Source organism: Nycticebus coucang, chromosome 17, assembly GCF_027406575.1.
Source record: "Nycticebus coucang isolate mNycCou1 chromosome 17, mNycCou1.pri, whole genome shotgun sequence".
Taxonomy (NCBI): domain Eukaryota; kingdom Metazoa; phylum Chordata; class Mammalia; order Primates; family Lorisidae; genus Nycticebus; species Nycticebus coucang.
In genome coordinates this window covers 10,484,082-10,500,820 of record NC_069796.1, presented here as the reverse complement: position 1 = coordinate 10,500,820, position 16,739 = coordinate 10,484,082, and the positions used below count along the sequence as shown (strand labels likewise).

Below are 16,739 nucleotides of genomic sequence, written 5' to 3'. Positions count from 1 at the left end.
TATTTATTAAATTTCTAAAGCTGCTTTCTTAATGGAGTTAATGCCTGTAATGGAAACTTAGACAAATTTAAACAGTCAAATGCCACACACACAAATAATACAAACCAAAATTATTTCAAAAGAATTATTACACTTACTCTCTAGGTAAAATGTTTTAACAATATTTTAAATTTATTAAAATTGTATTTTCTTATATGGAATAGTCAGAATACTTTCTATGCGTCATATAAGTTAACTTAGGCACATCTTTACATGTGTGCTTGATTTTATGGTAAAACATGAGCATGATAGACTTGATTTTTCTTCTCTTTTCCTTTCTCTTTTTTTTTTTTTTCTGGAACTATCATGGCAATGATTATTTACAGTAATAAAACAACAAATGTTATTTATTTATGAAGTCCTTATATTTTCTTAGACACTTGCTAATTCCTAAATTCCATTGAATCAATGTATATTATTACACGATAGTACCTCTTTGGACAAAATCTAAGATATAAACTTGTTAGAAGCTTTCTTTTATGGGTATTGACTTCTCTCCCACTACACATGGGTAGTGGACATCTAAAAAAACAATGAAACTTTGGGCGTTGCCTATGGCTCAAAGGGGTAGGGCACCAGCCCCATATGCCGGAGGTGGTGGGTTCAAACTCAGACCTGGCCAAAAACTGCAAAAAAACCAAAAGAATCTTTTTGCCTCAGATACTTTGACCTAAAGTAAAATACGTATTCTACTTTTATTTAAGTTATTGCAAATAACTGTGTATAGCGCAATCTTTGTCCTTTTTTCTTTCCTGATTATTTGTTTTTAAATCATTCCTTGTGTAGTAGTCTTATTACCTGCACAGAATGGAACCCAGCTTTATTTATAAACTACTGAGATGAAAGTGAGATGTATTTTTGCATATTTTTTGCACTACATTATAAAGGGAAGGACTCATTTCATAAGGATTGAGTATACTTCAGTGCTTTGGAATTAAGTAGAAACTTTCTTTTTTATTCTTAAAAAATAAATATTTGATCCATATGGTAAACTACTGAATTTGATAAATAAAATTTTGTAATTAAAACTTTTTATCTACAACACTTAAAATCCATTACTAACTACATTATCTACTCTTATGTCTTATTTTTTAATTCATAAAAATGTTCTATCATCCATCATTCTTATCATACATGTATCCATAAAATTTGATGCTTAGTGGAGGTTGCAGAGAGGTGAGATAGTTAATACGCACATTTAGAATGTAAAGCAGTTCTGAGTAGATCCCTAAACATCAGCTCTTCGTGTGACAAATTCAATATAAACCCAACTGTTGCCTGAGTATTTGGGAAAGAAATCAAAACTGTCATATACTCATAGTGGCATAATAAACAAATGTTAATTGACGTGCTTTGTTTGAAATACTTCCAGGGAGACTTGCAATGAGCAAGGTTTTTCTGTATAGGCAATTCAGCAGCATATGTTAGCACATCTAGGAAAAGTCATCATGGGTAAGTGTTTTCTGCCATCTGGTATATGACCTAAAATATCAAAAAGAAATGTGTGCAGCTAAAATGAGTATGTGACTTTATGCAGAGAACCTTTGACTCGTGAGGTAAAACACTTTGTGGTGAACATTTTATGGGGAAGTCTTTAAAGTAAAATTTGTTTTTATTCTTAATGATATTTCCATACTCCTAAAGTATTCTGTGGAGCAGCAAAACAGAACAAACAGTCTAAGTTTCAGTTTTCTCAATGTCTGTCTCCTCTGCTTGTGGCATAACTTTTGACATCGATGGAAAATCTGAGTATGGAAAGTGAGATGTATTTTTGCACAAGTATAGTCCCCTTAAACACTTACCAGTAGAATACGATATAACGTATACATTGAGTTAAGACAACAAAATGTAATAACCAGGAAACCACAGTAAAAGATGTGGAATGCTCTCATTTTACTGAGAGAGCTGGCAGCTGGATCTACCACCTCTTCTGTCTTGGAAGGAAGAAGTGAGGAAGTCGTCAAGTGAGACGTGATGAAAGCATCCCATAGTCTGTAGGAGGGGTAAGGCCACCTTTAAGAACAATGTGCTTTACCAGAAATTATGTCACGAGAAGACATTATTTTTGTTGATCCATTCCTTTACATTCTCATTTATTCATTCATCACTCCCTTGGTAATGAAGAACTCCCCATAATGTCTTAACATTTGTTTGATGCATGTTGCCATTGATTGCAAAGTATCTTTTCTTATGCAAAATTAATTAAGCCAGGAGAGGTTATCAGAATAAACAGCACAGGTGTTGTGATTACCATTTTCAGGATGAAGCTATAGATTTTGAGATGTTAAGTAATGTCCTCAAAGTTAACAACAGCCACCATGTGTCAGAGACTCAGTTTAACTTTCTGTTTCAAATCCGATACTATTTCTGTGATTTCTACTTAGTTAATAAGCAGGATACTCAACTGAGAATAGTGTGCATGTAACTGTATATAGATTCCAATGTCCAGAGATAATTGAAACCAAAAATATTTTTATTGATTATATTTTAGTGTAGAAAAGTGATAAAGATTTATTTTTCTAAAATTAAAAAAAAGGAGGGGCTCTTTTTTGATGCTGTTACTTTTTTAACGTTTATTTTTCATTATCATAAAATTGTATATATATATTTATTGTGTATAGCATGGTGTTGGGAAATACGTATGTATTGCGAAATGACTAAATTGGGCAAATTAACATATGCAATACATCACATGGTTATGATTTTTGTTGTGAGAGCACTTAAAATCTACTCTCTTAGCCTTTTGGGAGAACACAGCATAACTGTATTAGCTGTAGTCACCATGGTGCACATTAGATCTCTTGAACTTATTTTTTGCATTTCACTAAAATTTTGTATTCTTTACTATAGTCTCCCCAACCCTCTGCCTCTAGTAACCACCATTCTAATCTGTACTTCTGTGAGGCCAGCTTTTTAGATGATACATTTACGTGAGATGATACAGTATTTATCTGTCTGTGCCTCACTTATTTCACTTAACATAATGTCCTCCAGGCTCATCCATGTTGTCGCAAATAGCAGGATTTTCCTCTTTTATGGTTGAATAGTATTCCGTTGTATATTATGCCATATTTTCATTATTCTTCCATTGATGGATACTTAGGTTGATATCATACCTTGACTATTGTGAATACTACCACAATAAACACGTGAGCACAGATATCTCCTTGACGTAGTTATTTCATTTCTTTTGGATATAAACCCAGAGGTGGAATTGCTGGATCATCTGAGTATGCTTAACCTATTTACTTGATTTTCACTTTATCATATTTTTGTTTTTAAAGTTATTCTTTCCCATTCTCTATAGATTTCAAAGTAATGTATGTTTTCATACCTCCCTTTTGCCATTTTCTCATTGCTTTAACCTTTTAAAAAATCTTTATCATTCTTTCCACTACTATTTTGTCCACCTTATGCAATAGTCAATCTTTCAATAATAATTTACTTGAGCCAGGCCTTATCTGGAAATCCTAAAGAGGTTAAATTAGATGGTCACATGCAGAAAAGCATTTTTTTATTCCTACATTTTCTGCCACAGAATTGATAGGAATCTAAAATAAATCCTGAATGACATTAAAAGCTGCAATAGGATGGACATTATTCAATAAAAAATATAAAAACTTAAATGAAAAAGGGTGGCACCTGTGGTTCAAAGGAGTAGGGCGCCGATCCCATATACTGGAGGTGGCGGGTTCAAACTCGCCTTGGTCAAAAACTGCAATAAAAACAAAAAAACTTAAATGAAAAGAAGCAGCATCCAACTTATTTACAAGAGAAAGAGTTTCCAATGTGAACATATTGTAAACATAAAGAGAAATTATAACACATGCCATTTTACTTACATTTTCATTTATTGTTAGTGGTGGTAGCCAAGGAAAACATGCTTCTGGCTATTTCAAGGGAAATAATTAAAAAATCAGTCATGGACATTATTAAGTATAAATAGGAAATTTTTGAATATAGCTCTTCCTTGATCAAATATTACTTAAATGTGGATTTTTTGCATTATTTCTATTTTTTGAACGTATTTAACTTCTTCAAAATCTGAATCATAAAACATATTCAATTTAAGCTAAGTACAAGTTTTGTTTATTTTTCAGTTATAAATTTATTCTATAGAAATGTTTTGTTAACATCAAGAACAGTTTAGATTGTACATAGAAAAATAAAAATCTGATTTTAAGAAAGCATACATTGCTTCAATTGATTGGTTAACTTCTTATTAAGTAAATTTTATAAATTCTCAGGAAATTCTTGTGAAGCAAGTATACCAAATTCAAAATTATATTATTAAAGTTTCAACATTTTAAGACTAAATACATTAATGCTTAATTGTTCATTTCACTGAAAATTGTTGTTATGATTTATAAAATCTTTTAGGAAACTATATTTTTTTCTCATAAAGGTTATTTTTATTAAACAGGAAGGATTCAATACTAGTCAAAAAATAAACATACATTTTTATTTAAAAAATAGATATTTTCTTTCATTTAATTCTATTTCAAACAGTTCTTTTTTTTTTTTTTTTCAACAGGCTGAGTTAAATGATCCTACTGATCCTTTCAGTAGGTATAGTACAAAAGTTTCATCAAATGTACAGGAAGAAGTTTTCACCAAATATATTGGATGGAGAATTGCCAATGCATTTTCCAAACTATTCTTTGACTCCACCGATGTCCGGGTCCCTCCTTTGAAAAAGTCATCTATAAAACAGGATCAAATGGAAGATCTGACTAAAAAAACAGAGTCCATGAAAAAGAGAGTTCTGCGTTTCACTGTAAGGTAAAATGAGGCACTATTAATTAGTTTTATTATTCTAGTACGTTACATTTCAGGACACAGAAATTATAATCATGTTCCATATCCTGTAACTCAGTGTCTCTTCTTCACTTCAAATCTCTGCTCCTCACAAATAAGTTGCTCCCTTCTGAGAAATTAATTTCTCTTGTTTCACATAGTTATTATTTTATAATATTTACCAATATTAATGTAATTTTTGTGTTTTAAGTATGCTGAATTAGAATAAGTTATATCATTCAATATTAGAAAATGTAAGACTTTTTCATTTTATGTGTGCATACATACAAATATACATCCAAATTTAATGTGTATTTAATGTATCAAACTTAGAATCTTGAACATGGTAAGTAAGCATCAATAAGTGATAATTAAATGTTATGCTTCAATACTCGATAAATGTCTTTATAGTTACTTCTAAGGACTTTAGGACCACTTAGCTTTAGGAAAGATCTATTTAAGTGAATAATTTTCAAATTTATCTGCCATTTCTTCAATATTAATTTCTGATTCCTAGGATCTCTGTTACCATTTTAATATACTTAGATATTTTTCACACTGTCACCTTTCTGACAGATTAATAAATAGGTGAAAAATCACTCTGCTTATGTATAACATGAGCCCTGTTTTGCATTATTAAATCTTTAGTTAAGCTTTAATCAAGCCAGAAATCAACTTGGGTTACCTTTTAACCAAAGTCATGTACAGAGTATTTGTACTATGTATTTTCCTATTAATTTTGAGAAATGCACAATGAAGTCTTTTTTCAATTTTTAACAATTCATTTTTTGATATGTTTGCATGCTGCTTTGAACAGTTAATTCTTGGTAGACTATGATTGCTAGTTAAATTATACTTTAATTTTGATTTTGCCATTTCTAATTTCTTTTTGTTGATTGCACCTGCTGTATCTTGTCCATGTCTTATAAACTGCATTTTATTGGTTTTACCTTTGTGTTTATTACATTCTAATCTAGGAGTCTTTGGTTCCTGGCTTAGAGAAACTTAATCTAGTGAATAAACTTAGTTGGTCTATGTAATTGATGATAATGTATCTGAAAATATGGATTTAACTGTAAGTTTTTTTCTCATTACTGGACATACATGTTTTTAAGTATTTATTTTTAATTTTCACTCAACTGAAGTAGTATTAGATTTTTCAAATTATCCCTAAATATTTTCAGTATATTATATTTTCCTTTACAAATGACAGTAATGTGGGTGAATATATAATTCTCAGTTCAAAATCACTAAGCTCCCCTGGTGACCTAATGGATACCCCAAACAAAAGATTAATACAATGAAGACAGGTCACATTGACCATCTCTTGTAATTGCAGAAGGCAAATGTGACTTGAGTATTATAAATTTAATATGTTTTTTTCCTTTATTAAAATGTGTATATGAATTCATTAAAGTCTCAGGATACAAAACCAATGAACACAATCATTTCCATTTATATACACCAATAATGAATTATGTGAAAGACAATTTAGGAAAACAAGTCACATTTATAACAGTGTCAGGAAGAATAAAATACTTAAGAATGAACTTAAATAATGATGTGAGACTTCTATATTTTGAAGTCTATGTTCACCAGTTTGATGCAAACATTTCAAATTGTATATAAAACCAATACATTGTGCCCTCCCCAAAGAAAACATTGTAGAAAGAAATTAAAGAATCAGGAACAAATTAAAGACATCTTTTATTCATACATTAGAAGACTTAATATTGCTAAAATGTCCATATTACCCAGTGATTCACAGATTCAATGCAATAAAACCCCCCCATGGCATTTTTAAAGAATTAGAAATAACAATTCTATAATCACATGGAACCATAAAAGGTCAGAAATAGTCAAATCAATCTTGAGAAAGAACAAAACTGGAGGCATTGCATTTTTTAAATTTCAAAATACATTACAAAGATAGAACAACTAAAAAGGTATGGTATTGGTATGAATATAGATGTTTAGACTAATGGAACAGGGTAGAGAGTCCAGAAACAAATCTATGCACATATGTGCAAATGACATTTGACAGGGGTATTGAATATACAATGGAGAAAAGATAGTCTTATCAATAAATGATGCTGGGAAAACTGGATATCACATGCAAAAGAATGAAATTGGATCCTTATACCATACCCCAAAACAACTTAAAATGAAATAAAGAGTTAAACATAAAACATCAAACTATAAAAGTCCTTGAAGAAAACATAGGAGGAAATCTTTTTGACATTGATCTTTGAAATAATTTCTTGGATATGACACCAAAAGCACAAGAAACAAAATAAACAAATGAGATGACTCCAATTGAAAAATCTTCTGCAAGGCAAGGGAAACAATCAACAAAGTGAAAAGGCATCTTACAGAATGGGAGCGTGTATTTGCAAACCACATATATGATAAAAGCCTACTCTGCAAAATGTACAAGGAACTCCTACAATTCAACAGAAAAAATTTAAAAAAGTAAAAACTCTATTACACTTTACTAAAAAACAGACTGAAAACTAAATAGACATTTTTCCCAAGAAGACAAAAACTTGACGATAGGTATACCAAAAAATGCTCAAGGTCACTAGTCATCAGTGTTTCCCGTGGAAGAGAGAAGGCTTGGGAGATAAGAGATCATATGAACAGAAAGGCCATGTGGAAAAGAATCAATACTCCACCTGGCAGCTCACAACAAGGACTTAGACATACCAGGAGGCCAACTTGGATCTTGTAGCCCACTCCAGCTGCCAATTGAAGGCAGCTGCGTGAATGAGCTCAGCTGATACTAGGTAGAATATAGACTAGGTCTTCCCAGTAAGCCCTACCCAAATGTCTCTGTTTTCTATAGCCATTGGGAAAGCTGATATTCAGCCCAAGGCACATACATGTATAACCAGTTTCAGTTCTCATTGTTTAAAGCCTCTTCTTTAAAAATATCTGGAATATCAACTTGATATGTTCTCGTTAGATCTTTTTCTTTCTTCTTAAATGAATTTCAGCAAATTATATTTTCTTTGCATGGTGTTTATTTCATCCTATTTTTCAGAATTTATTTGGCGATACTTGAAAAAAATAGTCTGTTTTGATTCCTGTACTTCTTTCTTTTTCTCTGCTTATTTAACCAATTATTGTTTTGCATATTTGAATTTAGCCCTTTTAATCTTCTTAATTAGTTTAGCTAGTGTTATATCTATTTTATGTTATTTTTTCACTGAACCAGCTTTTGGATTCTAATGCCAATGATTTTGTTATTATCTATATGACCTTGCTACTTCTTTCCTCTGATCTATTTTGTGGTTCATTCTCTAATTTCTTGAAGAAGATGCTAAGTCATTTGGGAAATTTTCTTCCTTGGCATTTGTCTAATTCATTATTTAAGCTCCAAAATCATGGGAGTGTTTCTGCCAGATGGCACACTTTACTGCAGCTGTAATAATTGAGTGTAGCAAAGCCAGTAGTCAGGCTTTCCTTTGTGTACGCAAATAGTCAAGAGAAAAATGCTTGAGAAGAGTTTAGACATAGCTTGGAGCATTTTTATCAAGAATTCTGAAATCAATGAGAAAAATACGTAGTTTTGGATTAAGTATCACATTGTCTGAGCTTTAGTAGTCTCATGTGCAGAAATAAATATTAAAAATTCTTCTCCACATGTTGTACATTTTTGTAAAATTGTGACATAATCAAGGTAAAATGCAAATGCCAACTCTCAATGCCATGAGTAATGAGATTTACTTCAGAATCCTCAAATGTATTTTGTGTCTTTTGAAGGACCACAGACATGGAAGAATAACCCACCTGAAGACACATACATTAAACAAGCATAATTTGGTTTTATGGCATGGGCAGTTAGAGAAATAATATCAAGAAACTGGATATTGATAAAAGGAGATTAAGAAATAGCAGGGGAAAGGATGGATGGCAAAAAGGCAGGCGGAGATGAAAGGCAGCTGGACACAGAAAAGACAAAAAGATGAAAAGTAGACATTGCGTATCCATAAAAAAAGAAGCAAAATGGAAAAATAAAAGCTATAGGCAAGAAAAAAGATGAAAGAACAACCAGAAAGGGAGGAAGATATAAATAAGTAAAGAGACATAGTAAAGAGGAAATCGGGAGCAGGAAAGGAGAATATGAAAAGTCAGAGAAGAATAAGAGAAAAGAAGCAGGGTGGCGTTAAGACCCCAAGAGTTCTATAGCTTTTGAGGGATTAGACGCTACAATTCATTATGTAAATCACAAATATTCTTTACTGGCCTTTGAACAAATGTTATCTGTGTAGCCTTTTTTGTTTGTTTGTTTGTTTTTGTTTGCAATTCATTATAGGACCTCACAATTGAATAGAGTGTCTCTTCTCTGAATCAGAGCCACAGCTGAGGCTCCCCAGGCAGCATTCACACTGCTCCACTCACCCTGCAGCCTGTGTGAACACTACCCCCAGGGTCATGCACACTGCCCCCTTTAATTAGGGACAGGCTAATCTCTGGGTAAAACGAATGAGTGGAAGGGTGCTCCAGCTTGATGACATTCTGACAAAGGCTAGGTCAGGTTTAGCTTGACCTAAGTCTCTGCAGTCTTAGTGGAGGGGATTATACCTGCTCTTTTATGAGTTGCTGAAAAGCAAATGTAAATCTAAGCTGTGCTTTGAAAAACTGTCTCTGATTGACTGAACATTAACTGCAGGACGTTACGTGTCTTCCATTTGCTGATTCTCCATCTCATCAGGTCTTCTAGAGCTTGTTCCTTTTCTTGGTCCATCCCCTCCAGCTACGTGTAGGTCCACAAACCAGAATCAATGGATCTAATGAACATCAGTCTGTGTATGTCTAAGTACAAAGACTCAACTCACATCCCACAGTGAGGTTGCTCTCTTTCACCAGCTATGGGCTCCTTGTTCATAGTGTCACATTACCAGTTCCCCATCTAGTATGCCTAGAAATCTCCATTTTGTGAAGGAATGTGAAATACAGCAAAAAGGCCAAACTATAAGGAATCCTATAAAAGATGTGAAAATTTACTAGTAAGGAGAAGATAGGAACCTCCTCATTGAAGCAACTGCTGCATATCATGACCTATAATTTTTTCCAAATATTTTTCCTTGTCCTTTAGCTTATAGACCTTGAAAGAAAGAATTTTGTCTTTTATTAAGCCTAAGGCTAAGAATTGAGAACTATGAAGATCAAATTTTAACAAACCAGTTACTACGTTGACACTTTTTGCTTCTGAGGTTTATTGTGATGTATTTTCTAAACTCATGCTGTGGATCTCAAGAAAATCTAACAAACAATTACTTGCTTGCATGTGTATAAAGAATAGGAGAAAATCTATCTGGCGTGTCACTCACACCTGTAATCCGAGCAGTCTGGGAGGCTGAGGTGGGTAAATTGCTTGAGCTAATGAGTTGGAGACCAAGCTGAGGAAGAGCAAGACTCCATCTTTATGAAAAATTGAAAAAATTAGTAGGATGTGCTGGCAGGCACCTATAGTCCCAGCTACTCAGGAGGCTGAGGCAAGAAGATCGCTTGAGTGCAGATTTGAAGTTTCAGTGAGCTACGGTGATGCCACTGCACTCTACCCAGGCAACTGAGCAAGACTTTACTTCCAGGGGAGAAAAAAGGAGACCATTAATTTAAAACTTCATCTATAATCTTGCTTAATTTGCTGAAAACTTTATTTTAGAAAACTTTCTTCATCAGTAGCACCTGGAAGAGAGCCCAGGTGGTACAGGTAAGAACGGAATGAGAACGTCTGTGTCACTCAGGCAGGAGATTTTCAGGTGCCCCAAGCCAGTGCTCTTCCTCTGCAGAGTCCCTGATAAAGGGAGCCAGCTCCAAAGTGGGAGAAGCAGGAGTAGGTGTAAGCTTTACTGAACGCCGCCAAGCTGGGAAAGGCAGTACCGTAATGTCTTGTGAGATTGGTTAAAGAGTAGACTTTATTAGATGGAGAGGCCAATAGCAAAAGAAGCTCGGGGTCCCTATTTCTCTTCACCTCATTGATAGAGGTGCTGGTGTAGAGCAACTAATCAGATATTCACTGGGTTTGTATTTTAAGAAAAGAAACCCTGCCTCTTGTTACAAGTATAAAAATCTCCTTGGTGGAGAAAAATATTTTGGGCTGAGTTACCAAGCCATCTGAGACTACATATCAGCTGAATAGCTGCCCCAAAGCCAAAAGCCCTTGAGAAGTGTTCTTAACGCTTACATAAGGAAGCATTGGGAAGTTGGGTTTAGGAGGAGAAACATCACGAAATGGGAGGACTTTACCCTTCTGTTGTAGCCAGCAAGTTGTTAAGTGATTCAAGATGAACAGTTCTGTTCACAATCCTAGGTGTGTCTTAACTATGGTAAACTTCACCCTTAGATATAGACAAGATTACCGTATTCACTTGTAGATGACTCTTAGAGAGGTGAAGTAATTGGGCCAAGGATTCTTAACAATTACATTCAGGAGTTTGAATTTAAACAAAAGCATCTGACTCTTGAGTACATTGTGCTGTTTTTTTTTTGTTTGTTTGTTTTGTTTTCCCACTGATGTATACTTCATTTGATTTCAAAACCTCAAACAATTTTTCAACTTATCTTCAAACCATAAGAAAACATAGTTTTATTGTTTTTCTAATTTCTGCTTCTTAATATTCAGAACTTAATTTGGATTAGGAGACTTTTTTTTTTTTTTTTTAGGCCCTACAAATCTCTGGTTGAATTAGGGTTTTTTTTTTGGGGGGGAGCATTATTTATTTGTTTTGCTATTGAGTTTGTTGTATGCATTCCTTATATACTTTGGATATTAGCTCCCTTATTGTAAATGGTGCTTACAATTATTTTCTCCCATTTCATAGATTGTCTCTTCACTCTGTTGATTGTTTCCTTGGCTGTGCAGAAGTTTTTTAGTTTAATGTGATTCCACTTGCTCATCCTTGTGTTTGCTGATATTAAGGTGCTATTGGAAGCTCAGAGATAGAATTCCAATAGCCAGAAATAGAACGATGCTTCATATCCATTTCCAATACGTGACTCAGAGTTTAGCTTCAGACGTGCCTTGGAGTTGGCTCCATACACATCTATATGTTACATCTCCTATTTTTTCCTACCTTTCCATAGCTGAAATAGAGCCTTTGAGCAGGAATTCCAGGTGTCATCCATGGGGTAGTTTTAGATGCTGACTTTCACTGCAGCAACTTTGTACTCATAAAACAGGTGTCTGGCTTCAATTCAGTCTGCAATTCTAGGAGTTCTCCATTCACAGCAACATGATGTGATGTACAATCTTAAAAATGACACAGGCATTAAAATTATCTTGTTGATACAGAAAAAAATTCTATATTTCAAATACAAAAAAAACCTAGAATCAAAATGACAGCCCTAATGAAAGACAAAGTAAAAAGTTATACAACAGAAAACATAAAATAAAATCTACATGTTTTTGTTTCATTTTTCATATGCTTTTTGCTCTTTCAAAGAAAAGTACAATGTTCAGTCTATGATAAAATATTTTTATAGTGTGACAAACATGTATTAACTGCTTAATTAGAATGTAAACTTGGATATGACATTAATAAAATTATTATAACCTTGCCACTTTCTAGGCTTTCAGAAAATGGGAAGTCAGTGAGTTTAAGGGCTTCATCTCTCCCCATTTCTAAATATCCCAGTAGGCCAGACACTTGATCAGGCATATGAGCTCTCTGAAAACCTCAGGATCCAGGGCAGGTGCTTTCACATTATTTATCCACCTATCAGGGCAAATGTTGCTACCAGCTAACATGGCCTTCCCATGGTGGTCAATTGTTAGGGATTCAAATAGTGAGCAGGAAACAGGCCTCCTAGAAGAAGTCTCACGGCATTAATTGAACACCTTTGTGTGAAGGCTTTGTAGGAGGCACTCGGAAAATAAAGAAAAATGAACCATGCCCAGTAGTGTGATTGATCAGTTCTTGTCCAGAACAATACTCATTTATCTAGCATATTGGTTGTCCACCAAAAGTTATTTGGGACTTAGCATTCAAATAGTTTCCTAATTTTTCATATGTTAATTTGTTTAATGATTATTTATTGAATGCACAATATAGGTCAGATACTGTGAAAGAAAATGTCTCATATAAAATAATAAAAGTAGTTATAGTTCCTTCCAAGTAGAATTTACAATCAAGTATAGGAGACAGATTTAATTAAAATCATACATCTACATGTAAAATCACACATACTATGTGTTAAATCTCTATAATGATGAGCGTGATGGAGAGCTACATGGTACTATAAATAGGGTAAGTGTCTTGAGGGAGAGGAACATAGTGTAGGAAGCCATGTAATTAGGAAGGGGCTTGGGGAAGAGGTGCAGTGTGCCAAGTTGGCTCAATGCAACCACAGACGGAGGAGTCTCTGGTGGGCAGGGAACAAGCATCAGATGTTCAACTTTGTCTTAGAAAACAGAAAGGTCATGGAGTGTGTTCTATGTGGTAGAATGGGGAGTAGGAGGTAATGTCTGTGTATATGTTTGAGGTTATGCATGAACAGAGGTGTGAAGTACTGTGTCCAAGTGAGTACTTGGGCAAGTTAACTTCTCTAAACTTAAATGCCTTTGTCTATAAAATTGGGTAATGATTACACCTTGGTTATTGGGTGCTATAAGGAATTAATTATGTCAACTGAAAGTACCCTGTACAAAGTAAGTACAGTTTATCATTATTATATTAATAAACATAGTGTAATATGACATATAAGAAAAACATAATGAATGTATTGATATAAATGAAATAGTAATCACATTACTATTTTTATTTTATTAGTATTTTTATTAATATATTGTCATTTTTACTATTGCCATTTACATGTAGGATGCTATTCAATCTAATATGCACGAGAGTGATGGCAACATAAATGGAAAAGAGGCAGATGGATTTGCATAATATTTTGAAGAAAAAGCAATAGGCTCTGAGAGGTGGACAGGAGGTGAGGGGGTAAAAATGTCAAAGATGGTCCCTGTGGAGCCATTCACTAAGACAGAGAATGAGGGACAAGGACACGGTGTGGCTGGGGATGGGGAAAGACTGTGGGTTTGGTTTTGGACAAATGTTGAATTTGAGGTCGTGCTTTTGAGTTCTTTTCGGTGGAGATGTCAGATAGGCTGTGAGTTTCACAACTCTTCAGTTCCAGGAGGAAGACGCGGCTGTGATTCATTAGATGAAGGCGGTGATTCAAGTTATGGGCACAAGCAGCAATGGCTGGGAAAAGAGCATAGAGTGAGATGAGCAGCAGGCCTAGGGTGGGGGTTTGAGGAATTCCTCCACTCAGTATATAGAATAAAGGAGAATATACGAAAGTAAGCTTCAAACCAATCTTAAGAATAGCCAAAGAGGTACAAGAGTATCCCGGAGGATTTATAAAAGCTTAAGAAACCCTTCATGGAAGACTGTGTAACCTATTTTGATATGTTATTGCTTTAAAAATCGTGTATAGGGATATTTATTTTAAGAACAGATACAGTATATTTTCCATATAATCTAGCCAGATGATGGTAGAATCTTCCTCTTTCAATATCTCTGAGTAGCATATTCTACTCACTGAATGCACGTGACAGAAAGGAGTCATTCATATATGAAATATAATTCCAAGGAACTTAGAATATCAGCCTAATGAAAAATCTTAAAAAACAAAATGATTAAAGCATTAGGTGCCAAACCATTGGATGAAGCTTTTCAAGTTTGTAGACAAGATCCATTAGTAGAGAAGGGTGGTAATATAATACACTGTATATTTTAATATACTGTATAATATAATATACTGTGTATTTATGTACACACAGCAGAAATAGATTTCTATTCTCTGTTGAAATGTTTGTATTTATCAAAATACCAAAAATTCATGAAGGCAAAATTTAATGGCCTTTATTGATACTTCATAGGCATATAGATCTTTGTAAAATTTTACTAACTAGTCCTTTAAAAAACTTTAAGAAGGGAAACTCAGTGTAAACAGGTGAACTAGACTTCGTGCAAAAATGTTCACACCATGGACTTCAATGAAAAAAGAGGTCTTAGAGCAGTTCAAAGGGTCCTCTAAATGGGCCTCAAGTGCTTTATAATATGGACCCCACAGAGGAATACCGATGACCAGAAGGAGGATGTGAGGAAGACTGTGGGAGACCGTGTCATGAATGCATGAAAATCGTGTGACCCTTCTTTTTCACACATGTCTTCTTCAAGTTATATTTCAGCTTCCCCAAGTTATAACTTCCCCAAGTTATATTTCAGCTCAATTTATGGAATGTGTCCATTTTTTATAAAGCTAATGTATATGCTATAGCTATGTCTTTTGTCTCAAATTTTTAATTTTAAATATTCAAAATTCCCTTTTTACCTCGTTTTCTTTTACTTTCTTTTACCCTTCTTTTTCAAAGGGTGCATCTACATCCAACACTAATCATGCCTTCTATCTTTTAATAAATTGTCACATCCATTTATCATTCTGAACAGCTTCCACTTTCAATGCCAAGTCTGTCAGTGTAATAGGAGATCAGTAATTGCTGGGCATCCATCATATCTGAAGTGATATGTCACTAAATTCTTGCCTGTTCACTATAGCTCACTAACCTGAGTCTTATTGAACCAGAGCTAATGTCAAGAGCCTCCCTTTATTTTATTTATTTATTTATTTTTACTGTATATGGCCATTTAAAGGTAAAAGACTCTCTAAAGATTGAAACTTTACTAAACCGACAATGTGAACCAACATTGTCACACAGAAACCTTAAGCCCAGCAGGCTAGTGGATCGCTTATCTCTTCATGTACTAATATCAATCAGGGAGAGCTTGTGATATTAAATCATAGAAAAAAATCTCAACACCTCTGATAATCAGGGGAATGCAAATCAAATGTCTATGTGATAACACTTAACTCCAATAAGAATAGCTTGTATCAAAAAGTCCCCAAACAACAGATGCTGGCATGGCTGTAGAGACACAGGAACCTCACGCATTGTCAGTAGGGCTGCAGACCATACAAACTCTGTGGAAAGTAGTATGGACATACCTCAAAGAACTAAAAGAGACCTACCGTTCAATCCAGAAATCCCACTATGGGTATTTAGCCAAAGAAACAAAAGTAATGTTATCAAAAAGACGTGTGCATGTGAATGTTTGTTGTAGTACAATTCTCAATTTCAAAGATGCAATCCAAGGGCTCACATATACATGAGTGGATTAATAAAATGCAGTGTATGTATACCCAGGAGTATAATTCAGCCTTAAAAAAAGTGAACTAACACTGTTCGTAACAACTGGATGGAACTGGAGACCATTCTTCTAAGTATCACAACACCACATGTACTTACCATCACATTGGAACTACTAATTGATCAACACTTATGTGCACATATGGAAATAACCCTGGGAGAGGGAGGGAAGAATGGGTAAATTCACACCCCATGGGTATAATGCACACTATGTGGGTGATGAGCACACATAATTTTGACCCAAATGATACAAAAACAACATACATGACCAAAACGTTTGCACCCCCCTAATATTTTGAAAAAATTTTTAATGTCACATATAATAATTTCCACAGCTTCTTTCCTTCTTTGGCTAGAAATAGCATGCATAGCAGACTGGAGTGATTTTCGAAAGTCTCTCTTAAAGGCCATGCATTAAAAAAAAAATCAGACATATTCAAACCAACAAATTCCCAGATACTTATGGGTCTTATTATTATGGACAAATGTTCAGCTTCTGTCTATAGACAAAAGTACAAGAAGAAGGACAATAAATGGTGGACTCCACTGGGCACACAACTTCTCTAAAAGAACCATATCTGGCTGGGAGAGGCAAGCCTGCTAAGAGATGAAGACACCCAGGGGCTCAGGTGGGGCCCTTCACCCCAACTGAGAACCTATGAAGCTGAGCCAGAACCTCTCT

The 16,739-nt window shown here is 34.3% G+C and overlaps 1 protein-coding gene across 1 annotated transcript in view; it reads left to right on the top strand.

Annotated features, from left to right (window-relative positions):
- The window catches only part of TMEM232 (transmembrane protein 232), a 160,405-nt gene that overhangs the window by 102,056 nt on the left and 41,610 nt on the right, over positions 1 to 16,739 (top strand). Inside the window, exon 12 of the mRNA XM_053566759.1 lies at positions 4,574 to 4,821. Coding sequence (XP_053422734.1) covers positions 4,574 to 4,821 — 248 coding nt within the window. The remainder of the gene's footprint in view (positions 1 to 4,573; positions 4,822 to 16,739) is intronic.